The 25345-nt window shown below is 35.9% G+C and overlaps 1 protein-coding gene across 1 annotated transcript in view; it reads left to right on the forward strand.

Moving 5' to 3' along the window:
- LOC149792295 (protein kinase C-binding protein NELL2a-like) overlaps positions 1-25345 on the forward strand; it is a 174521-nt gene that overhangs the window by 106854 nt on the left and 42322 nt on the right. The window contains 5 exon segments of the mRNA XM_089970859.1: positions 2162-2241; positions 2652-2763; positions 3262-3381; positions 4550-4687; positions 24401-24412. Coding sequence (XP_089826985.1) covers positions 2162-2241; positions 2652-2763; positions 3262-3381; positions 4550-4687; positions 24401-24412 — 462 coding nt within the window.

Genomic DNA, 25345 nt, shown 5'->3' on the forward strand with positions numbered 1-25345 from the left:
TAAATTTAACATGCCTATTGATATTGATGATATCTAGAGGGAATTTGATCTTGTTGTTCCTGACATGATTTGCAGAGTTTATGACCCCTAATTACCTTCCCTATTTATGTTACTATTCTCAACATAACTTTAGTGAGGTTTGTTGGATTTCAGCTTGACTTCACTTGCTGCTTTCTATTGATAAGACTGTTAATGATTTTCATTTAAATCATTCCGCAACATATTTTCAGGAGGCGTGCTCTTTGATTGCCTGTCCTTCAGGCGTTGGCTTCTGCAACATAACTTTATTAAGTCTTGTTTCTTTTCACCCAAACATAGTGTGTTTCTTTATACTGGCAAGACTGTGAGTTTGATTTCAAGCAATACAGCTGCTGTTGCCCAGTGGTTAGTGCACCTGATTGTTCATGGTCAGAAGGGTCTAGCATCGGATCAACTCTGTTGTTTACTGAGGTGTATGTTCCTGGTTGACACACATTTCTTCCAAAACGCCCAGCACTGACTAAATATCATGTGCTACTGCACTGCCATAAAACATCACAACTAAACAAAACCAGTTTCTAGCATTCCACCACACATTTTTTGTCCATCCTCCTACATTACCATTGAGAAGTACTATGATCTATGATTGCCCATCCTCCTACATTACCACTGAGAAGTACTATGGTCTATGATTACCCATCCTCCTACATTACCACTGAGAAGTGATATGGTCTATGATTACCCATCCTCCTACATTACCACTGAGAAGTGATATGGTCTATGATTGCCCATCCTCCTACATTACCACTGAGAAGTGATATGGTCTATGATTGCCCATCCTCCTACATTACCATTGAGAAGTGCTGTGGTCTATGATTGCCCATCCTCCTACATTACCATTGAGAAGTGCTATGGTCTTTGATTGCCCATCCTCCTACATTACCATTGAGAAGTACTAAGGTCTATGATTGCCCATCCTCCTACATTACCACTGAGAAGTGCTATAGTCTATAATTGCCAAACCATCTACCTTACCACTGAGAAGTACTATGGTCTATGATTGCCCATCCTCCTACATTATCACTCAGAAGTGCTATGGTCTATGATTGCCCATCCTCCTACATTATCACTCAGAAGTGCTATGGTCTATGATTGCCCATCCTCCTACATTATCACTGAGAAGTGCTATGGTCTATGATTGCCCATCCTCCTACATTATCACTGAGAAGTACTATGGTCTATGATTACCCATCCTCCTAAATTACCATTAAGAAGTGTTATAGTCTATAATTGCCAAACCATCTACCTTACCACTGAGAAGTGCTATAGTCTATGATTGCCCATCCTCCTCCATTACCACTGAGAAGTGCTATGGTCTATGATTGCCCATCCTCCTACATTACCATCGAGAAGTGATATGGTCTATGATTGCCCATCCTCCTACATTACCACTGAGAAGTGCTATAGTCTATGATTGCCCATCCTCCTCCATTACCACTGAGAAGTACTAAGGTCTATGATTGCCCATCCTCCTACATTACCATTGAGAAGTACTATGTTCTATGATTACCCATCCTCCTACATTACCATTAAGAAGTGCTATGGTCTATGATTGCCCATCCTCTTACATTACCATTAAGAAGTACTATGGTCTATGATTGCCCATCCTCCTACATTACCATTGAGAAGTGCTATGGTCTATGATTGCCCATCCTCTTACATTACCATTGAGAAGTACTATGGTCTATGATTGCCCATCCTCCTACATTACCATTGAGAAGTGCTATGGTCTATGATTGCCCATCCTCTTACATTACCACTGAGAAGTACTAAGGTCTATGATTGCCCATCCTCCTAAATTACCATTAAGAAGTACTATGGTCTGTGATTGCCCATCCTCCTACATTACCATTGAGAAGTGCTATGGTCTATGATTGCCCATCCTCTTACATTACCATTGAGAAGTACTAAGGTCTATGATTGCCCATCCTCCTAAATTACCATTAAGAAGTGCTATAGTCTATAATTGCCAAACCATCTACCTTACCACTGAGAAGTACTATGGTCTATGATTGTCCATTTTCATTGAACAGGCCTTTGTTGATGCATTTATTGTTAATAGCTCTAGTTATCAGTTTATTTCAGGAGAGGCATAAAACATACTGCTTTTTCTGATTTTCAGCTAACTGTTATTACAGTGGGAAGTACTATGACCATGGAGATGGCTTCAGTCCAAGAGTTTGTGTCACTTGCACATGCCATGTAAGTATCCAGGTCCATTTTGTTTTTATCAATGAAATATTGTGCTTTCATGGGTGGTCAGTTGTCTGTGTGTTTTGAATTATTGATCATTTACATTTGTACTACGATATATGACTTAAGAATCACTCGTATGTTTCTGTTTCCACAAGAGAACACTGTTGTACATGTAAAGGAAATGATTATCATTGTAATTCACTTTGTATCAGGCTTTGTTCAGGCTAAGTCATTTTCAATGTAAGACACTCATCCTACGTTATCAGTATTGCTGCAACAACCACTACAACCATTATGCCATCATCACCTAAAACACCACAAACACCAATACATGTACCATCATCCTTCTCATGATCATTTTTTTAAAAAATGAACTGGTTGGTGTTCTGACTTTATACTGTTAAAATTTTCTTTAGGATGGCCGTATGGTATGTGAGCGTCAGGACCCTCAGACCAGTTGTCCCAAACTAAACTGTGATGAAAAAGATGTTCTTCACATACAGGGGGAGTGCTGCCCAGTGTGCAAAGGTAATTAGACAGATGATTCCTGCAAATATAAAACAACTCAATAAATGGAGCTTCATGAATAGGACACTACATTGTGACAAATTTAAAATGCATGCTGTCTTGGCTATTAACTGTTTGTAAATTTATTATCAGATTACTCTCAACCTATTAAATACTTTTTGAAACATGACCAAGACTTTTATGGAGAGTAATGGTCATGTGACAATTCCACTAAACTCTTTGCAGTATTATTTTCTTTTGAAAATTATCTTGAATTTAAATTCCATCCTATGATTTATAATGTCTGTGTCATTATTTACAGTCCATTTAAGGACTTTTTGAAGTCTGTATCCTTATTTAAAGTCCAGTCTAGAATTTTTTTGAAGTTTGTGTCATTATTTAAAGTCCAGTCTAGAACATTTTGAAGTCTGTTACATTACTCATGACATATAGTACAAACTATTCATTATTTTCTGATTATGACAAAAAATTAACATTTTTAATGGCTTACTTGTATAGGAACGGACTTCTGTGGGTTGGGCAATGACTGCCATAGCAATGGTACATGTATAAATCTGGCTACTCGCTATGCTTGCCAGTGTAAAGCAGGATTCCAGGGAGACGGAAGGAATTGTGAAGGTAAGCCAGATTGCATATACAAAAAAATTATCCCCAAAGATCACTAATATTCTCAGTATCAACTTTGTACCTGTTTAAAACATTATTTAGCAAACAATAAATGGTGTAAGACAAAATTATTATTAAATTTTAGAATGTTTTGATGCTAAGGCAGAAAAAATTTGAAAATGTCTGTTATCCATTTAGTTTTTGTCAAACTTTATTGGATATTGACTTGTAATAATATTCAAACATTAAAATTTTTAATTGTAAGATTACAGGTAAGAATAATGAAAAATCAGTAATTGATAAATTATATCCTGAATCACTTGTATCTGCTTTAGAGTATCCTATGTGCATTCAATTGTATCCAGAACTAGTATTTTTGAAGACACTGTTAAATTGTCTAATGCCTCAGGGTTGCTCCTGTCAATATTACACAGATATTCATACACAAATACAGTACAGCTACTGACAGGAATAGCATTAATAACTTGAGTCTGATACAACTACTGACAGAAGTAGCATTAATGATTAAAGGAGGATACAACTATTGACAGGAGTATCATTAATGATTAAAGGATACAACTACTGACAGGAGTAGCATTAATGATTAAAAGAGGATACAACCACTGACAAGAGTAGCATTAATGATTAAAGGAGGATACAGCTACTGATATGAGTAGCATTAATGATTAAAGGAGGATACAGCTACTGATATGAGTAGCATTAATAATTAAAGGAGGATACAACTACTGACAGGAGTAGCATTCATGATTAAAGGAGGATACAACTACTAACAGGAGTAACATTAATGGTTATATAGGATACAGCTATTGACAGGAGTAACATTAATGATTATATAGGATACAACTATGGACAGGAGTAGCATTCATGATTAAAGGAGGATCAACAACTGACAGGAATAACATTGATGACTAAAGGAGGATACAACTACTGACAGGAGTAGCATTAATGATTAAAGGAGGATACAACTACTGACTGGAGTAGCATTCACGATTAAAGTAGAATACAACTACTGTCAGGAGTAGCATTAATGATTAAAAGAGGATACAACTAGTGACAGGAGTAACATTAATGGTTATATATGATACAACTACTGACAGTAGTAGCATTAATGACTAAAGTAGGATATAATGGTATGACATATTTTCCAATTTCTCTGCAGATATCAATGAATGTCTCGGTGTAGGAGGAAAATACGGCCATCATTGTAATGGAAACACGCAGTGCATAAACACGATTGGTTCCTATAGATGTCAGTGTGCATCAGGACATGACCAAACTGATTCCTACACGTGCACAGGTAGCATAAGCGGACGGGCTAATAGTTTTCATGCACATCAGACTGTGATCTTATTCATTTACATGTGCCTTATTTTATGTTGTCGGACATTCAGTGAGTTCATTAGCTGTAGGTAATCAAAGACGATCATTCGCAAGATGTACATATTTCTAGATCTGCATCATCCAATGTATATGTATATACTGGAAAATATTCATTAAATGTCCAAAAATTTTATTTTAAATTTTCATATATGTACAAAATTATAGATAAATTTTATCATTGAATGAAATGAATCAATCATGATTTATTTGATTTGAAATGAAATGCCAATGAGAATATTTCTACCTCTGGAACTTCAGCTGTAAATAAATTCCATACTGAAGGTGTGACTTATTTTTCATAATGGTGTATACTAAGCATGCCGTATGTACTTGCTTATAAGTTGACTCCAACTGCAAACTCTATATAGCCAGATCTACCTTCAAAAATAATACATCAGTAGATCCTGGTCTTTGCAGTTTGTTAGGAAAAATTAGTAGAATGAACAACATAGACCCTGATGCAAAGGTGTCTGTATGTGTGTGTGTATGTCTTGGAATTGTAATGTAACTTTAACAGTTTTCAGTCATTTCGCTAAGATGTCTGCAGTGTGGCAGTTTATAGTGATGTCTAGCACTGGGGCATCATGCCACAGACAGTTAGCATTATGTCCCACCCAGTCACATTATCCTGACACCCGGCCAACCTGTCCTAACACTAACCTCTTAATGCGGAGCGCCAAGCAAAGGCAGCTGTTAGTAATGTTTTTATGTCTTTGGTATGACCGGGGTTTGAACATGCGATCTCTAACCAATATGCCACTGGAGCAGTCCTGATGAGAAGGTGCATTTAGCAACAGCAGATCAAATTCTAATTTGTTTGCAGTTGGATTCAACTTGTATGCAGGTGTAGTTGGTAATTGTTTTTTGGATTCAGCTTGTATGCAAGTTTAGTTGGTAATTGTTTCTTGGATTCAACTTGTATGCAAGTGTAGTTGGTAATTTGTTTCATGGATTCAACTTGTATACAAGTCTAGTTGGTAATTGTTTTTTGGATTCAACTTGTATGCAAGTGTAGTTGGTAATTGTTTTTAACAACAGTTTCAGTTATATATAGTCATTGAATGAATAGTGATGCTGCCAATTTAACTTAGTGGAAAGGGAAATACATACATGATGTCAAGGATAAGCATTTTCCAATACTGTAAGTGTCACACTTTGCTACCATTTAGATCAAGGATGGTGTACAGCAAAAGATGAGATTTTGAGTTCAATAATCTTTAATCCCATCTCATACTTTGATCCACATTTTTGAATTGTCACTAGATTTTGAGGGGCTTTACAAAATTATACCATATACCCAATCTAGACTGTTATCATAGAATTGCAATTAGTATACATGTGTTAGAAAATTCCACCACTGGATCACCTCAACTTTTCATTTGATGCAGTTATGTGATATATTGTCAGGATAGAATAATCCATTACTTGGCATCTGGGGACAATTAATTTCTATCTTCGGACACAGCCCGATCAGGTAACTAAATTCTGTCTTTGGACAACCAAGTGTATGACAGTCACAGCCCAATCAGGTAACTAAATTCTATCTTTGGACAACCAAGTGTATGACAGTCACAGCCCGATCAGGTAACTAAATTCTATCTTGGGACAACCAAGTGTATGACAGTCACAGCCCGATCAGGTAACTAAATTCTATCTTTGGACAACCAAGTGTATGACAGTCACAGCCCAATCAGGTAACTAAATTCTATCTTTGGACAACCAAGTGTATGACAGTCACAGCACGATCAGATAACTAAATTCTATCTTTGGACAACCAAGTGTATGACAGTCACAGCCCAATCAGGTAACTAAATTCTATCTTTGGACAACCAAGTGTATGACAGACACAGCTCAATCAGATAACTAAATTCTATCTTTGGACAACCAAGTGTATGACAGTCACAGCCCAATCAGGTAACTAAATTCTATCTTTGGACAACCAAGTGTATGACAGACACAACCCGATCAGGTAACTAAATTCTATCTTTGGACAACCAAGTGTATGACAGTCACAGCCCAATCAGGTAACTAAATTCTATCTTTGGACAACCAAGTGTATGACAGACACAGCTCAATCAGATAACTAAATTCTATCTTTGGACAACCAAGTGTATGACAGTCACAGCCCGATCAGGTAACTAAATTCTATCTTTGGACGACCAAGTGTATGACAGACACAACCCGATCAGGTAACTAAATTCTATCTTTGGACAACCAAGTGTATGACAGACACAGCTCAATCAGGTAACTAAATTCTATCTTTGGACAACCAAGTGTATGACAGACACAGCTCAATCAGATAACTAAATTCTATCTTTGGACAACCAAGTTTATGACAGTCACAGCCCGATCAGGTAACTAAATTCTATCTTTGGACAACCAAGTGTATGACAGTCACAGCACGATCAGATAACTAAATTCTATCTTTGGACGACCATGTGTATGACAGTCACAGCCTAGTCTGGTAGCTTGACATTGATGACTATGAGTTTTTATTACTATAGTGAAAAGTCCATTCATATTGGCAACATATGGGTCTACTTCTTGTTATCAGTTGTTAATGTTTCCTAAAGACTTGATGCTTACCTGGCAGAGTCATTTATGCAAAATAATCTTGATTTCTGCCACTGCACAGTGTTTCAGGGCTACATGTAACATATGCCGAATGTTAGGCTCAATGGAACAGTCATGTGTATTTTCTGGTCCTGTTTAGGATATACAAAACAATAGAGGAGACACAAATATTTACTTAGAATAATCATGTTCTCTTTATCCACAATTCACAAATACCCATATGTAGAAATTGTACTTGTAAATTTCCTCCAAGTCATGCAGGGATCTTTCATTTCATTGTTTTCTATATGGATGTCTTCAAAATGCAATTGCTCTTTCATATTTCTTTGTAAATAGATGGTAACTTGCTCTGATATGCAGTATTGGGGGAACAACTTCCATAAGATGTAACGAAATCAAGTAATATATAAAATGATAAAAACATTTTATTAAAAGAAAACAAATTTACTGTAAATACCAATTAAATCAGTGTGTTTGGAATAAAATGAATGTTCATATCAGGCAGAATGATATCTATTTTAGAACTTTGAAAATTATTCGTTTATGTCAATATTAGAGTTTATGTTCTAAGAGCATATAGGAAAATGATGAGTAGTAAAAATTAAAATCGTGAGTGAGATTAAGTCTTACATTTTTGGTCTCATTTATTGACAAATGAAGGTAATAATTTGATTAAACATGTTTGCAAAATGTTTTGATTTACTGTTGATTAATCACTTGTTAGTGGAAGTACAGTAGTAAATTTCTAATGAAGACACCACATGATTTTACTGGTAACCAGAGTTTGCAGTCAGTCTGCTTTTCCAGTGGGCAGCCAAAAGTTGTTGAATGGTTCAAACATTGTTGAATAGTTCTAATTTCCACAGCTTAGGGCAACTGCTGTTGTTTACTGGGCAATTGGATTTTACAATCTGGCTGCTTAGGAATGACAATGGATTTTTTCACATATTTTCTATCTCTAATATAGTTTGCATTTGGACTTCAAATGCAGAAGATAATTGCTGTGAACACAAAAGGTGGCAATTATGTGCAAGGGGAAAACCAAATAGCCACATGCTGCCATTTTATGTCCTTTTGCACATTGTTTTATACAGAAAATCTGGTAGGTTACAAGAACATCTGTCAAAATTTGTCTGAGTGACGATTTTGAGTTGATATTTTAAATAATGAAATCCACATGGCAATTAAATCCATAGTTGAATGGCAACAATTGTAGACTGTCAAGACAAAGGGTATGTCACTAGAACAAAGGCAACAGTTGTAGACTATCAAGGCAAAAGGTATGTCACTAGAACAAAGGCAACAATTGTAGACTGTCAAGGCAAAGGGTATTTCACTAGAACAAAGGCAACAGTTGTAGACTATCAAGGCAAAAGGTATTTCTATAGTTGAATAGCAAGAACTGTAAACTGTCAACGCAAAGGGTATTTCTATAGTTGAATAGCAAGAATTGTAGACTGTCAACGCAAAGGGTATTTCTACAGTTGAATGGCAACAATTGTAGACTGTCAAGGCAAATGGTATTTCTGTATATCAATGGCAACAATTGTAGACTGTCAAGGCAAAGGGTATTTCACTAGAACAAAGGCAACAGTTGTAGACTATGAAGGCAAAAGGTATTTCTATAGCTGAATAGCAAGAATTGTAGACTGTCAACGCAAAGGGTATTTCGGCCGATATGAGAACAGGTTACACGTCAGTACTTACTCAAATGCTCATGTATAATGACTAATATGTTAGAGAGAACCTTATAGACCAACTATATATTAATCTATCTGTTTGTCTGTCTATCTAGTACCTACCTCTAACTCTACCTTTATATTGACAGGTGTATTCTTTATAGAGTAATTAGCAATATTCATTTTATCACACCTTAATATCTCTCATTTTAAAAACTTGAGATGTGCATGCACAGCCATATATAGATATATTTTCTTACAACCATGCACAAACATTAATAATGATATTTACACATAAAAAAAGTTTTCTTTTAAATTAAAATATCTTGCCTTTGAGCTTACATCCTGAATATATATATATATATATATATATATATATATATATATATATATACATGAAGGATATATCCCCCTGCACATAATGGCTAAGATTTGAGGAGCAGTATCCAATGGATTCGTTTATCTTCTAGCTAATTTTGCATATTTGCCATGATGATACAGAAAAGTGTATTCAGAGTGGTGATTGATAACCAACTTTCTCTTAGTTGTTTTTTTTTCTTTTTCTTAAGAATAAGTTTTCCTTTTTACAAAGCATCCCACCACTGGTTTTGGAATAAAATTCAAAGATAAACACGAATGACCTCTCCAGTAGGTGGGTTTTATATTATCTCTCTTTCTTAAGATAAATAATCCTTTCTAAGGTTGTAATTTAGTATTGTTTGCTAAAACAATATTTGTTATACATGAAAATGCCCATAGGGTAATTAGGGACTTGGTTTTGGCAGCACACGTTCGACTTCATTTAACCTGATAGAAAACATGGCTTGTTTTTAGAACTAACCTGTCTTCAGTGCTCATCTGTGTAGAGCAGCCAACCTGTCTTCAGCACGCACTCGTCAATATAATTCAGTCTTCGGTAGGAACTATGTACAGTCAACTATATTTAGTATTTGCATGTCTTAAGAACTCGGCTGTCTCCAGAGGCCACCTGTCAACCTTTGTCATAACTGATGTCTTGAAAATTCTTATTTATTTTTTTAAACAACCGTATTCAAGAAATAGTGTATTATTTTAAAGGACCTTGTCCCGAATTCATTAGGCATTAAAGGACCTTGTCCGAAATTTATGAAACATTGTACTGTTTTAAAGGACTTTGTCCCATATTCATGAACATTGTACAGTTTTAAAGGACCATGTCCCGTATTCATGAAACATTGTACAGTTTTAAAGGACCATGTCCCGTATTCATGAAACATTGTACTGTTTTAAAGGACCTTGTCCTGTATTTATGAAACATTGTGCTGTTTTAAAGGACCTTGTCACGTATTCATGAAACATTGCACTGTTTTAAAGGACTATGTCCCGTATTCATGAAACATTGCACTGTTTTAAAGGACCTTGTCCCGTATTAATGAAACATTGTACTGTTTTAAAGGACCTTGTCCCGTTTTCATGAAACATTGTACTGTTTTAAAGGACCTTGTCCCGTATTCATGAAACATTGCACTGTTTTAAAGGACCATGTCCCGTATTCATGAAACATTGTACTGTTTCAAAGGACTTTGTCCCGTATTCATGAAACATTGTACTGTTTTAAAGGACCATGTCCCGTATTCATGAAACATTGTACTGTATTAAAGGAACTTATCCTGTGTTCATAAAACTCTTGAAGAGAATTCAGGTCCATAATTAGAATATAATTTTGATATTAAGAAAGAAACTAATGGAAATGCCATAGATTACCAATTAGCTAAACACTTACATACAGATATCCCCTAAATATGTGTAATGTGTTTTCTTACATCTTTACAATATAATATGCCAGGCAATTCAGGTTTTGAGTGTATGTGCGCTACAATTTAGACGTTTGGTGACTAGAGGACCTGGTATATTGACTGGATTGAGCATATTTGGTTCTTGTGAACTGTAAGCGTCTCAACTGCGTGTATTGTTTCACCTTAAGACAGACAATGAAGCCACGACAGAGGCTTGGAATGTTAATCTTGTCTGGATGTTAGACCTGTCTTTTGGACAGTAGCATACTTAGCGAGGTGGCCCACGAGCTGGGGTGGGGTGGGGAGATGAAAATTTTGAAGTTTGCTTAAAACAGATTATGATTAAAGCAGATTTTTTAAAAATAAATTTTATTGTGAAAACAAACCTGTATTTGTCTATGATTATTTCACAGAATTCCTTCAGTGATATAGAAAATTAGATTTGGGGGGTGGGTACCGTGCCCGCAAAGCCCTAAAATCGCTGGTACTTTTGGATTAAAGTATGTTAGAAATTATGTCACATCCCTCCCTCTCTCTCCCGCAAAAAATATACCAGAACGTCGGCTTCGAAAAGATAATTCAAATTCTAATTATTTGGTACTTACAGTAACTGTTCATGATGTCCATGATGGGCATCTGCCATCTTTAAGGATGTGTATGAAATATGCCCCATTATAATTGGCCATTCTGACTCCTCTGATATGCCAAGAGTGATCCCCCGTTCAGCCTAGTCTTTGAGAATCGCCTTGGCCGACCAATCATTTTACTGGCAGAAACTTTAGGCTTGGTCTGTTGTTAAAGCTGTGGCAATGAAAGGTATTTTGGACGTGTGATGTCACAAATTCTTTGAATTCGTTCCCACTTCACAACTTGTCTCCATACACAAGTACTAATTAGTTTCATAATGTATAATTCATTATATCAATAGTTGTCGGTGAATGTGTGGACTTTAATGTTATGTTTGGATATACACTTCGACTAGATACGGACAAGGATCTAAAACTAAAAATAAACCTTTCTCTGCGTCTGTCTCTCTGTCCTCTCTCGTCATTAAATTACTTATTTGGATACATACTCATGCAGCGGAACCATAACTTCTAAATGGTCTTAAGTTCAGCCTTGTATCCTTAAAGTATATAATAGTTTACCTATATACATCCGGACATAAGTATAATGTTATCCACATAAACTCGACATCTGTATGACTAGGAAAACCTTTTATATTCTATACTGCCATACCCGCAGTGGCCCAATCTAATAGTCGTACTGACTACAGCCCTTTTCACCTTTCAGATAGAGGATACCTTATAAATCAATCTGTTTTTGTTGTTTTGATTACCAAGGAGACAAGTTGTTTCTCTGATGGACACAAGTTTTCTATCTGATAATGTTTCTTTCTCTGACCTAGCTAAAGTATGGTCTAAGATCCCTTGCTAATCTGTGGATTAAACTAACGGATGACTAGTTAAGATTCCGTTGATATCGCAGCTCTAGTCAAAGGATGATACAAGGAAAAAAGTAAGATAATGTTGCATTCATACTGAGAAGCACTAAGCATCATGAATAAAATGGTTAAGTTTATAGATTGTTTGACAGAAGGCGCGGTCTTCAGCTGATTTTGTACCCAATGGAACTAAGTTTGGAGACATTTTTGCTGATTCTGTTGTCATTGGTACAACGCTTTTGGCATTGTTATTATATGTTTAACGTAGTCGTTCAGTTTTAAACAGCAAATGACCCTAAAGGTTTATTAAAATAAAGGAACGCTGTACAAATTGTATTATTCATCTTAAAATCTAAAACTTGTTTGACGAGAAATTTCGAATATTCAGTTAGTGCCAGAACACCTCAAAGGGTAACCATTACTTGTTGCAGACAGTTCGGGTTCTATATAAGATTTGTTGTGAATAATATCGAATACGGATTGAAAACATGTGTTGTACACTATTCAGTTGATTTTGAAGATGAAGTCGAAAGGTTCTTCAAGGGAGTAAGTGCCAAAAGTGCTTCCCATACAATTTGTGTTCTCTTTTGCTAGGAAGTTTAACACTATTTGCAATAGGCCAAATGTAATTTATGCGTTTCGATCTTTTTTATTGTCGTTAGAAAGTGAATGTTATTCCATATACCATAAAATGTCATAGAAGATTCGTATCTCGAGATAGATGGATAAGACGTCGCGCGCTTTCTGGCACAACCAGGAAATGACGGCATCAGATTTTACCGCTTGTTGGAGGAACGCTAATGCTAATGCTGCCATCTGGCGCTTAAGCGATCAAATTTGAATCATCTACACCAACAGCTTCAGCGTCTTTGACGGTAGCTAAAATCACTGCTTTACACCTTATAAAAGTCAAGGAATGAGATCTAAATATTTAGCTGACCGAGATCTGTCTCTATCGACCTTCTCAGAATGGCCATAAACGTGATTAAAGTTTCGGATACACAAAAGTATTTATTCACAGCACAGTGCTCAGTAGGAGTCTTGGCTGCACAATACCAGCTATTACAAAAGTGTTAGCAACAACCCATGATGTTAAATAGTTTGTCTTATTAATGCAGAATGTAAGATCTGTAAATACATGCATCGCATGACAGAAAAGAATTTAATTTCAAAGCAGAATATATTGATTATTTAGGCAAATGTTACATGTTTAAATAATTAAAAACATCTTGTGAGATCTGCAAGAAAAAAAAACATACCCAATGCGAATACAAAACGTACTCACACAATGTTGACAACCAGAAAAAGTCGAAAGTTATAATATAGTTATATATTGGTACTTTCTCTTTAGTGCTTCCTTCTCTCTATCTGAGTTTCCTCATTCTGTTACATCAAGACGATTGAAATATCCACAGCGCACAAATTGATAATTCAAAGATTCATTTTTCTTCTGTCATCTACTCCAGCACAGGCTGTATATATTGATTTGTTTGCTTTTTTCAACCTTTGCCAGGAGAACAGTTGTGATAAAAATATCTGTGATGTAAAGTTTTCAATTCGTGCCATGTAGGAGAAAATGGCAATGAGTTTTAAGTAGAATGTAGACAATTTCACTGCCTCACAAAGTCTTGTTCAAAGTCATGCGACATCTCGCTATCTTGTTTCAAACAACAGCAATAGTCTAATCAGTCATTGAATTAGTGTCATTTCCAGATTGTATGATAATATGAATTACTTAGATAACAGCATTTAAATCAGTATATTGACCAATTCAATCAATTATCAGTACATTAAGCCAGCTGAACCAATTACTAATACATTGACCCAATTAAACCAAGTATCAGTACATTAACCCAATTAAACCAATTATCAATTCATTGACTCAGTTAACCAATTATCGTGATATCGATCCAAGTTTCTGAAACCAGTTATATGCTTACTGTGAGTTCGGCATGCCGTTTTTATGGAGAAATAACATTGTTTTCATACATTAAGCAAGATGCCCTCTCTGTGTTACCGATTCTTGTTTTCCTTCGAAACCAATGGAGAGACATGTTTTACGTATGCAATCTATGTTTTTATACTCGAATATTTACAGTTGAAATTCCAGAGATTCTACGTATATGTATTTTTTTTATTTTAAAGTTTTAAATGACCGTGTTCTTTCTCCATCTAACTTAATGAACTCACTTATCACTTGTTTTTCTATTTATATTACTATATTCCTTTGAGTTTCGTATGAATGTCAACGGGTATTTTATTTTACTATGTCGCTTTTCTGAAACGATTGGGTTGGACATTACATTACAATTGACCTGGGCCAAATTTGCCAAGATCTTTCACCAAAGTTCCAAAAACATAAGAAAAGGGTTATATTTTTTCCAGATTTATGATTTCATTTTACAAAATTTTATGCCAAAAGGCGAAATTGAATCAGCGCATAATATGCAATTCCACATGAACTCTGAAGATGCACGGTAAATTGACTTTCATAGTGTAGCAGAGTTGAAACTAACTATTCTATAATGATGATAATAATAATAATAATAATGATTTAAAACCTTACATGCATAAGCTTCAGGTATAGAAGGTTAGTGAATAATAGTAGAACGTGTTTTTTATTTTTTATATATCCTATGTATACATTGGATTGTGGATGTGTTTACAATCTGCAAAATCATAATACATTAGGAAAAATGTATCCATTCAATACATTGTAATTTCTTGGTTGTAGAAGGCTACGAACTGTGCGCTTTCACTGAACTACCACATAGTGCTCAAACAGTCGTGTCAAGGTCAAGAGGTCATATATTATCGTAAACTGATATAGCAAATATATCAATAAATTGAGCATTTTCCTCGAATGCAAAGAAATTGAAATGATACCGGCGTATGTAGTAAATTTTACATGACGTCTGCATCGGATTGGATGTTTTCTGTTTTTTCGACAAGGAGAATGTTTATAATCAACGTAATGTAGTGTCCACAGAGTCTGTTTTCTTGTCAAAAAACCAAAATGACGATCGGCCTTACCATTCATTGGCATACTGAACCTTCTGACAACAGTAGTAGCAAAAGCCGAACATACAGATGAAAAATGTATCTTTATGTACATTTAATTCGTGTGTGTGTGTGTGTGTATTAACGAAATCTTCAATATCGAAAAAGTGATTGTCAGGTAAGCAGTGGATATATATATATATATATATATATATATATATATATATATATATATATATATATATATATATATATATATATATATATATATATATATATATATATATATAATGCTGTAGGGCATTTCTGTGCACTTAAGGTTTCCATCTTCAATATGGAAGCAAAACGCATACCGAAATCGACCGATTGACGAAAATAAAATATAGCAATGCGTACCATTTGAAAAGAGGCAATTGTCACCAGAATATTCTGTTCAAAATAATATTATTTTTGGATACAGTGGATACCACCGCCGTGTTTTCCTGACTCGCGATATGTCAGTTGTTTTCTGCACACAGCATTGAAAAGATGTAATGTTTATACATCGGACTATAGAAATGAAACACATTACTCTGGACTGTTTTTGTCAGCAGTTCGGTCGAGTAATTAGGTCAGGTTTATAGCTAGTTTTACAAAATTCTAGGTAAAAATGCCAATAAATGGCAAGAGATATTAAGCAAACTAAACCGATCTTGTAAAAAAGTTAGTAAAGTTCAACATTTCATAAACAAATAAGCTATTATGTGGAAGAGAGATAACAATGAATTTGATGTAATGTATTTACAACGTCTTGTTGAGCGGGGGGGGGGGGGGGGGGGGCCGGGATTCCCAAAGAATTTAGAAATAGACTATACGCCGAGTAATGTTCTAGCGGCAAGTTGACAAGTTCCTTGCAAAATTGGAAACTTGGATTAAAATTCAATATTGTTTTAAAGTGTACATTTCCCTCTTTTATATACTGTATTTATTTGTATGATTCTAAAAGATGCATAGCAAATCGGATTTTCTGGGTTATCGGTTCAAGAAGGTCATCGAGTGGGTCTTCATGTTGACATTTAGAAATCACACTTTCATGTGCATTTCGAGGCGAAATGCGGGATATTTTGATACACATTATGAATATCACTTTCCTTAAAGTACGATCGTTCTTTCTTGATACAAAATGGATTTTTGAACAAAAATAAAACGTGATTCAGTGTTTAGAGAAGTGTCGTATATCGTTGCGCAGAATTACCCGACGCGAAGAATTAGCCGAGCGGAACTGCCGACGACCCATACACAACTTACTGTTTATATCTTCTCCACAAACATTCAGTTATAACACCTTGGGATGACACGTTATTAGCCTTGTATGAGATATAAAGTGAGAGGTAGGTCTGTCTCTTTCTTTCTCTCTCTCTCGTTGATGTACAATGACAGTGTATTATGTTTGATTGTACCCCCTGTATATACCGGTGCTACTGGAAATTGCTTCACACCATGTGGGAGAGCTGGCTTTATAATGTTTAGCGAAGAAAGTATATAAAGCCAGTGTAGAATATAGTCGGTTCAGTCAACGTAACCCGGTCAAAGAGTAGTTATTTATTCATTTGCCCTGTGCTACTTCACTCGTTTTGTCCGGTTTTCTAAATTTTTCCACTAACATGTGACCATCCACCAATTTTAGTTTTGAAAAACCCTATACCAACCACTTCCTATCTACTACATACTTATGGAAAACCAATGACCACTGAACTTGATCATTTTAAGAACATCAATAGAGAAATGCCCTTCACCAACGGCCACTGACCTGAAAATTAAACTGTTATGTACAAAAATCTCTAGAAGCGAACGTACATTCACGCTAGTGATATCCGTATCTATCTATCTTTCGATCTATCTATCTGTCTGTCTATCTGTCTGTCTATCTCTCTGTCTGTCTGTCTGTCTATCTATCTATCTATGAATCAATCAATCAATCAATCAATCAAGGTCACTTACCTTCACCTTGGGTCATTGATTTTAACAATTTTCTGAGAGAGAAAAAGGCATTTGATTTCGAACTTTAAGAAAAATTCAGATCTCTTGCCTTCATTTTAGATACTGATTTTTAAAACCCAAGAATAGTCACATTCAAGACTTGATGAAAAAACTGAGAACAATAACGTTAACCTTAGGCCACTGACCTTCACCCTAGGTACTGATTTTTAAATTTCAATAAAAGCCGTAGGCCACTTACATTGGAAAAGCGCCTCAAAATCCCTAGCCCATTGACCTTCAAATGTTTTAAGTTTTTTTAGTAAATTAAAATACGTTGATCAATCAATATAAACATTTTTTTAAAATCACAACTCACCTACACCTACTATACACCAATTTTCATTTCAGCATCTAGAAATTTTGAAAGACTGGATATAATGCCAAGGCGTCTCGCAGCGTGGTGAATACCCTCACGATTGAGCTGTTGAGCGAGAAGGGGGGGGGGGCGGTCTATATATCCCCACCCATTTTATTCTTTTCACATTCTCTATGCAACATTTTATATGAATAATTATGGACTTAAGATTTAATAAATTAATAAGCAGCAAACCTAATTCATTCCTGTTACCTTGTTTTATGCAACAGTTAATAAAGGAAATAGCAACTTAAATTTAACAAGATGAAATATATTTCACAGAAATAACTATTTATATACTGTACAGACCACTAAACATTTCAAATATATACTTTAAAAGTTGATAATGATTCCGCGAAACTGATGTATGTATGTATGTATATATATATATATATATATATATATATATATATATATATATATATATATATATATATATATATATATATATATAACACAGCGTAGTATGAACATTTAGCAAAGTCAATTAAACAGGGCAGCAACATCAGGATGTGGACTGTAAAATTGACACTGATCAGATGAAAGTATATATACGAGTTGGTGAAATCACTTTATTGTTTTCATATAGATACTTTTAGATACGAACACGTTTAGGATGCTCAATATTATTGCTAGATAAAGCTTTGAATCTATCGAGCATTAATATAGACCTAAAACAATTAAATATAATTTGTAATAAGTTGCATATTCTCACCACGCCATAACTGAGATATATTAATGAAAGAAAATAACGTTTTATCGATAGCTGACTTATAGAACATTAAACCGTACATCAGGACTTCGGAGAATCTTCGCCAGCTTTTGTGTTAAGTTCTTACAAACGACAGTGTTAATATAAAATTAGAAAGTTGACTGAGAAAAAATGTCAGCTCTGAGAAAAATGTCAGCTGAAAAAATTAGTAAAATGGTGTCGAGGCGAAGCGTGAGATCACCGAATGAAAGACTTGGATAAACCTAGATCTTTCTTCAAGATAGCAACAGACATACAGACGACGGAAAAGCATATCTGAATCGGATTATGTAATATATAATTACGGTGTTCAAATGCAAAATTCAACAACTATTACACCGTGAAAACTAAGAAACACTTCAGGTATTGTGAATTAAATCCCAAATAATCCTAAATGTCTAATCACAATCCCGAAAAGATAAAATGTTCCGAATGAATTCCATTAGTCTTGAATGCCCTGGTGTACCAATAGTCTTGAATATCCTGATGTACATATATTCTTGAATGTCCTGATGTATCAATGATGCAGTCAAGAATAGCATTGAATGAGCTCACAATAATGCTAAAGTAATCTCAATCTAGAAGTCAATGAGCACTTTGTAATTCCAATGAGTAATTTAAATAAATAATTCCTCTCAAATTATATCTAAACAAAAGAAAAGTGCAAATGATTCCATAGTCTGATCTTAAACCAGAAATGAAAAATGTACCAAATCCCTATTTATACATCTCTGACTTGACCTAAGACGTAAAAAATGTTCTGGAAAATTAATAATTTCCATTGGGAAATTCCGCTAATCCGTAAACAAGGTTAGGCCGTAAACTTAAATTCTAGTAAACATATTGTTTTACTACTTACAATCATGCTAAAAGTCAGGTATTGATTGATTTAATTTAACAGTTTCATCTCCTTCCACTTTGCCTTTTATTTCTCCTTCTTTTTGCGGCATGTATAATATAGAATGCATCTATTAAATTGTCTGCTTCTTTAACTTGCTTATTACATTGTTCTTTTGTGTTAATTACTTTCATTTCAATTTCCTTAAGAACACTTGCAGGTTGTCTGGTTGTAACTGTTGGCTCTAGAACCTTTTCGGCAGGTTGTTTGATTATAAGTTCAGTCTCTACAGATACCTGTACTAACCATTGACTGTAATGGTTTCATTTGTATTTCCTCGGTGCCTACTTGGTTTTAGCGCTGTAAATTTCTTCTTTCATGTAACTTAACTCTTAAAAAAAAGCGCGCTTCCGCTTGGATTATATCGAGCAGAGATCTGGATACTTGGTTTTTTTTTACCAATTTGTTTGTAATACAATGTTCTATTCTCAGTCTTAAAATTGTATTTATGTTACTCGTTGTCACTTTAATTCTTTTAAACTTTTTCTATGGAATATCTAATACAATGGATCTCAAAATAAGAGCCTATCTCTGATTAATGTTATTTCCTAATTTCATCGAAGATACTGTTATGTTCATAGCAATTTTGTAGGAGAACCTGTGGTTTATAAATAGGAAGGCTTAAAATGCGAGACTATTGAGAAAATATTCACTGCGTATAGTGAAGTAATAGTCGAGTAAAATGATTTCTTTAAAAACCCGGAAAAAATATCTCAATCCTGACATCCCGTCCCACACAGTCCAATGAAAGCAGTTCTAGCGAAGCAATGCTATCCAGTAGGCCATATCAAGAATCAAGAATCCTAAAAATAATAGTATTATTTATACGTGAAATATGTTACATTATATAAATGGAGCCATCTACATGCTTGCTGTTCGTGTTTTCGACTTAACTCTATCGATGAAATGGAACAAAGAAATACTAAATACACACGATATAAATATTGTACAAATATAATAAATCTTGGTGGTACTATAGTGTGTAACATAATAGAAACAGAAAATACAACCAAACGAAATTTACACGAACTCTGGAAAAGCTTCCCCAAAAAATGACGCTTATTGTTTAATCAAAAAAAGTATATTTCGCACTAATTTCTTTAAATGGAAAACCAAATAGCGCTTGAAATTTTTTCAATAAAGATATATTGAATATAAGAGTTCAACACAGTTGCACATAATTTGCTTTGCTACAAAAATACCATATTCTGAAGAAAACGAAATTGCAAAATTATTTCACTAGTGTTCCAACAAGAAGAGAAAAAAGAATTATTGATCAATATAAAGATACAAGTGTCACAAGCAAGACTAGCTTACTGAACGAACAGTAAACACATTTATACAAAATTGGGTTTGTAATGAATTAAGTTATGTACCTTGTTGATAAATTTAGACCAGAAGAGGGAAATTCTTAGCTTTTTCAATTATGTAAAGATATTAACTCTTGCATTAATGCGCAAAATAAAGACTAATTTTTTACCAATTATAAATAAATGTAGAGATCATCTGTATAGACCACAAAAATATATATGTGCTAAATGTAATCATTGGTTGAATAAATACCCACTAAACATACCATATAGCAAAACAAATTGAAACAAAAATGTAATATTTCTGTTAATGTCTATGAACCAGTCAACAAGCTTATAAGGCCCGTTAGAGTAACAGAAAGAGAAAGAGACAATTATGCATTATGTAAACTATATATAATGACAATAAATCATATTGTTGTAAAATAAAGGGCTAATCAAAATTGGTTTCATCCTAAATAAACACAGCATTTTGACAAGAAGTCCTTGAAGTTTTCTTGTGTAAGTTTTAGTTAAAATTAGAACGCACAACAATATGCAACTAAACGCCTAACAAAAAAAGACATGCGCCAGATTAGGGTTTTTATTATTTAATTGAAAACAACGGTTATTTGTATTTCATGCTGTGATTATGAGAGAGACATTGAGCAAATCAATAATTCTAGTTAGGACTGTAAATAAGGACGCAAATGCATAAGGAAATAATACAAACAACAAAACACCATCAAGAGTTTGATGATACCTCAGAAAATAGTCCTAATAACTACGATCCTACTAAATTAGACATGAACAGACATTATACTAACTTTTACGACTATTTGCAATCGACATTAAACAAAACCTGTTTATGAGGAACTGAGACCTAAAAGAAGCTAAAATGTTATTCATTAATCAAGTTTTAAAAAAATTAAAAATTTAAAAATATTCTTAACGTATCGGCATCATTCAATGTCAGAAGACGTTGGAGTTGCACTCTGAAGTAGTCAGATGTTTAATTGACGAGCAGCGTCTGTTGTGACTGAAGAGACCCATATGGGAGTGACAGTGATGTTTTGGATTGCCACATGATGTTGCATCTTATCCTTTCTGCGGGCTCGATTTTTCTCTGCTAATGGTAACTGTTGTCTCTCGCATATCTGAAGTCCTTAGTCGAGCTCGTGCCCCCAGCTACTTCGGTCATTTGCAAGTGCTTCCCAGCTGTTCACACCGATGTCCAAAGCACTGATATCTCTCGCACAGATCTATGAAGAAAGGCATGGTTGCCCTGGAGGCATTTTGCTAGAGTCTATCTCGTCGTGGAGGATATCCTTGGGTATGCGTCCAACAACCGTCTATTTTGCTAGGTGCGAGCATAGAGGTCATGGCCTGCTGCCGTAGAAAACGCAGGGTTGGTACATTTGCATTGTGGTATGTTAAGTGACCTTAAAGTTGCTTCAGACCTTTTGCTCAGAGTAGACATTTGTTGAAGCGGCCTTTCCAGTGCAGGAGGCGAGTTCTGCATCAAGATATAGATTGTCAGTGATGGTTGGCCCAAGGTATGCGAACTTGCTGACAACCTCAAGTTTATTGCTGATGATGTTGGTGGAAGCCGTCTCTTCAATAGCTTGACCCATAACAACCGTCATTTTCAGGTTGATGGTAACCCCGAAGTTCTGGCAAGCGTGTGAGAATCAGTCAATTAGGATTTTGATTGACCATGTGTGTGTGGCTTGTCAATGCAGCATTGTCAACAAAGAGTAGGCTACGGATAAGAATTTTGCCGATCTTAGTTTTGGCTCTGAGACGTGCGAGGTTCATAAAGTTTTTCATCTGGCTCTGAGACGTGCGAGGTTCATAAAGTTTTTCATCTGACTTGGTGTTAAGGTAGATTCCCTCAGTTAATGAGCCTAAGGCTTGTTTCAACAGGAAGAGAAGAATATCCAGAACAGGTTAGTGGCAGGAACACACCCCTACTTTACTTCTCTACGTATCTCAAAAGCCTCTGAGGATGATTTTTCAAACTGAACTGTGCCATGCATGTTTTCATGGAACGACTGGATCATCATGAAGAGCTATAGGGGACACCCGATATTGTCTAATAGTTTGAACAACCACTTTTTGCTGACAAGCTCGAAAGCCATAGCGAAATCAGTTTGGACTAAGGATGGTTACCTTATCTCTTCCCTGCATTCTCTTTTAGTTGTTTTGACCTGCAGCCGCATTCGGACTCAGTGTAAACTCGATTCACAAGGGTCTGAAGTCTGTTCAGGACAATTTTAGCAAACACCTTCTGGATGTTGAGCAGCAGGGAGATGCTGAGATAGTTGTTGCAGTAGCTCCTGTCGTCACTTCTTTTTGTAGAGAGAGATGATATTAGCATCTATAATATCTTCTGGTGTTTCACACTCTTTCAAGCATAGACATTGAAGCTTGTGGAGGTGTTGAGTAGGATAGGTTTTCCAAATTTGACGGATTCTTGTTGTATGCCATCTTTTCTGGGAGACCTTCTCATTTGTTACGATATTTATGACCTTGGTGAGATCATCAGTGGTTTGTCCGTTGTCAAGTTATCCAAGATAGGCAAACTTACGATGGCGTTGATGGCAATATCATCGAAAGTAGTTTCCCGGGAGCACTGCTCCAAGTAGTGTTCTAACCACCACTTCATTTACTTGACACGATCAATAATGATTTCTCCTGTAACTGATTATACAGTAGCTGTGATTTCTCTTTAAATTAGACCTATTGCTTCTTTTTAAAGTATACCTATTGCTTCCTTGATCCCGTCGTACACGGGTCTGCTGCTGCCTGTATCTGCTAATGTATGGATATTCTGACATAGCTGCATCCAATAGTCATTTGTATAGCGCCTTGCAGTCTGTTGAGCATTGCTTATTGCAAATCTCATTGCTGGTGAAATTTTCTGGTTTGTAACACTCTTGCAGTTTGCAATTTGGACTAAGGATGGTTACCTTATCTCTTCCCTGCATTCTCTTTTAGTTGTCTAAGTGAGAAGATCATGTAGATGATGACTGTTTTGACCTGAAGCCGCATTCGGACTCAGCGTAAACTCGATTCACAAGGGTCTGAAGTCTGCAAGAGTAATTGGTTTGACCTCAATGACTGTGATCGTTTCACCAGAGTTTGTGTAGAACCATATATTGGTCTTGTTCTGTTTTTTTGTCAAAGCCTCACGGCTGTGCTATAGAAAACAATCTTCAGTAACTCCCATTTCTGCTGGACACTCATACCAGGCCTACTGGAGAGGTGAACTTGTTGCAAGTTGCAATACGTCAGTAGTCAGCTGTAGTGTTTTAAGACTGATGCGGAGGAATCCTTTATATTTCGATCAGTGCAATTTCTTTGACTGCAGTCTGGCCCAACTGCATTCAGTTCTATGGTTTCTGCGAGTGATGAGAACGCATTTGAGGATGAAACGCGGTGATTACGAAATCCAGTTGGTGCCAGTGGCCAAATCTTGGATGTCTTCATGACACCTTGTGTTGAGGCTCTGTCGAGAAGTACGTGTTTGTGATGCAGCGGTTATGGGAGGAGCAAAGTTCAAGTAGTCTCAACCCATTGTCCTTCGTCTTGCAGTTTCACCATAACCTAGACATATAAGCCATGAGCCACAATCAGCACATACTCGTGCGTTACAATTCCCTAACAAGTACAGGGTGTTCAAGTTTCGGGGTTGATAGTGACCTTGAGTTCGTCATAAAACTACTGATCCTCTGTTTTGGAAGAAGAGTGACGTGTTGGGACGTACAGACTCACAAAGTTTACGGAGCTCTCAAAACGTTAATAGGCGCGCAGTACCCAGACAATTTCTGAACTACTTGTGAGAGGATCCATCATGTTTACAAAGTCTACTCTGTGATCTTTTGTTTCTTCTCGGCTTTTTTCTTGCCAGAAGGTGTAGTATTTCCCTCTAAGCGATTCAGTCAATGTTACTTGGATGGCAGCAGTATCAACATTTAGTCTCTTGAGCCCTACATCATCAAAATATTTTTGCGTACATCGTTGATATGTTAGAAGTTTACGTACAGACCAGTTGTCATGGTTATGAGATTTCAGCATCCTATTCTAACGGCTTTGTAGTATTTCCCTCTAAGCGATTCAGTTGATGCGAGGTGTCTTTCTTGAATGGCAGCAGTATCAACATTTTGTCTCTTGACCTCTACATCGATCAAAACATTTTTGCGTACATCGTTGATATCTTAGAAGTTTGCTTACAGGCCAGTTGCCATGGTATGAGATTCCGGCATTATATTCTAACGGCTGGTTTCTTCTTTGTTTGCATCATTGTATTGCCTGGTGCAATAATTTCAGTCCGCTAGTCGAGTATAGACTCTAGGCTCCGAGCACCCATTAAAGCAGACAGACCGTGGCGCGGCAACACTTAATATTTGGTTCCTGCTGCTTCCTGTTTTATGTGGACGCTATGAGGCGAGGCTGAAATGACCTCTCCAGGGTGGAAGACTGGGAAGGTGAATATGGAGACTCTGGATTGCCCAAGCATCAGCTCCACCCCCACTCCCACACCACCCCCAGCGTCAGTCTTTGAGTCCAAATGAAAAGGACAACAGGTACAGTCTGGCTGTTGACCTATAGCGGGATGGGAAAAGCCCGAATCGTCTTCTTCTGCTGTCGTAGACGTTGGGAAAGCGTATTTCGCTTCTGACTATTCTATCACAATCAGTTATTTGGAGCCAGCAGTGAGAGTTGAATGTTGGGTGAGGACCAATGCTTTATTCCACCCAGGGGTGTAGTTACAAGGAAGCCAGAGGT

This window comes from Sinohyriopsis cumingii, chromosome 9 (assembly GCF_028554795.1).
Source record: "Sinohyriopsis cumingii isolate HCF-2022 chromosome 9, ASM2855479v2, whole genome shotgun sequence".
Taxonomy (NCBI): Eukaryota; Metazoa; Mollusca; class Bivalvia; order Unionida; family Unionidae; genus Sinohyriopsis; species Sinohyriopsis cumingii.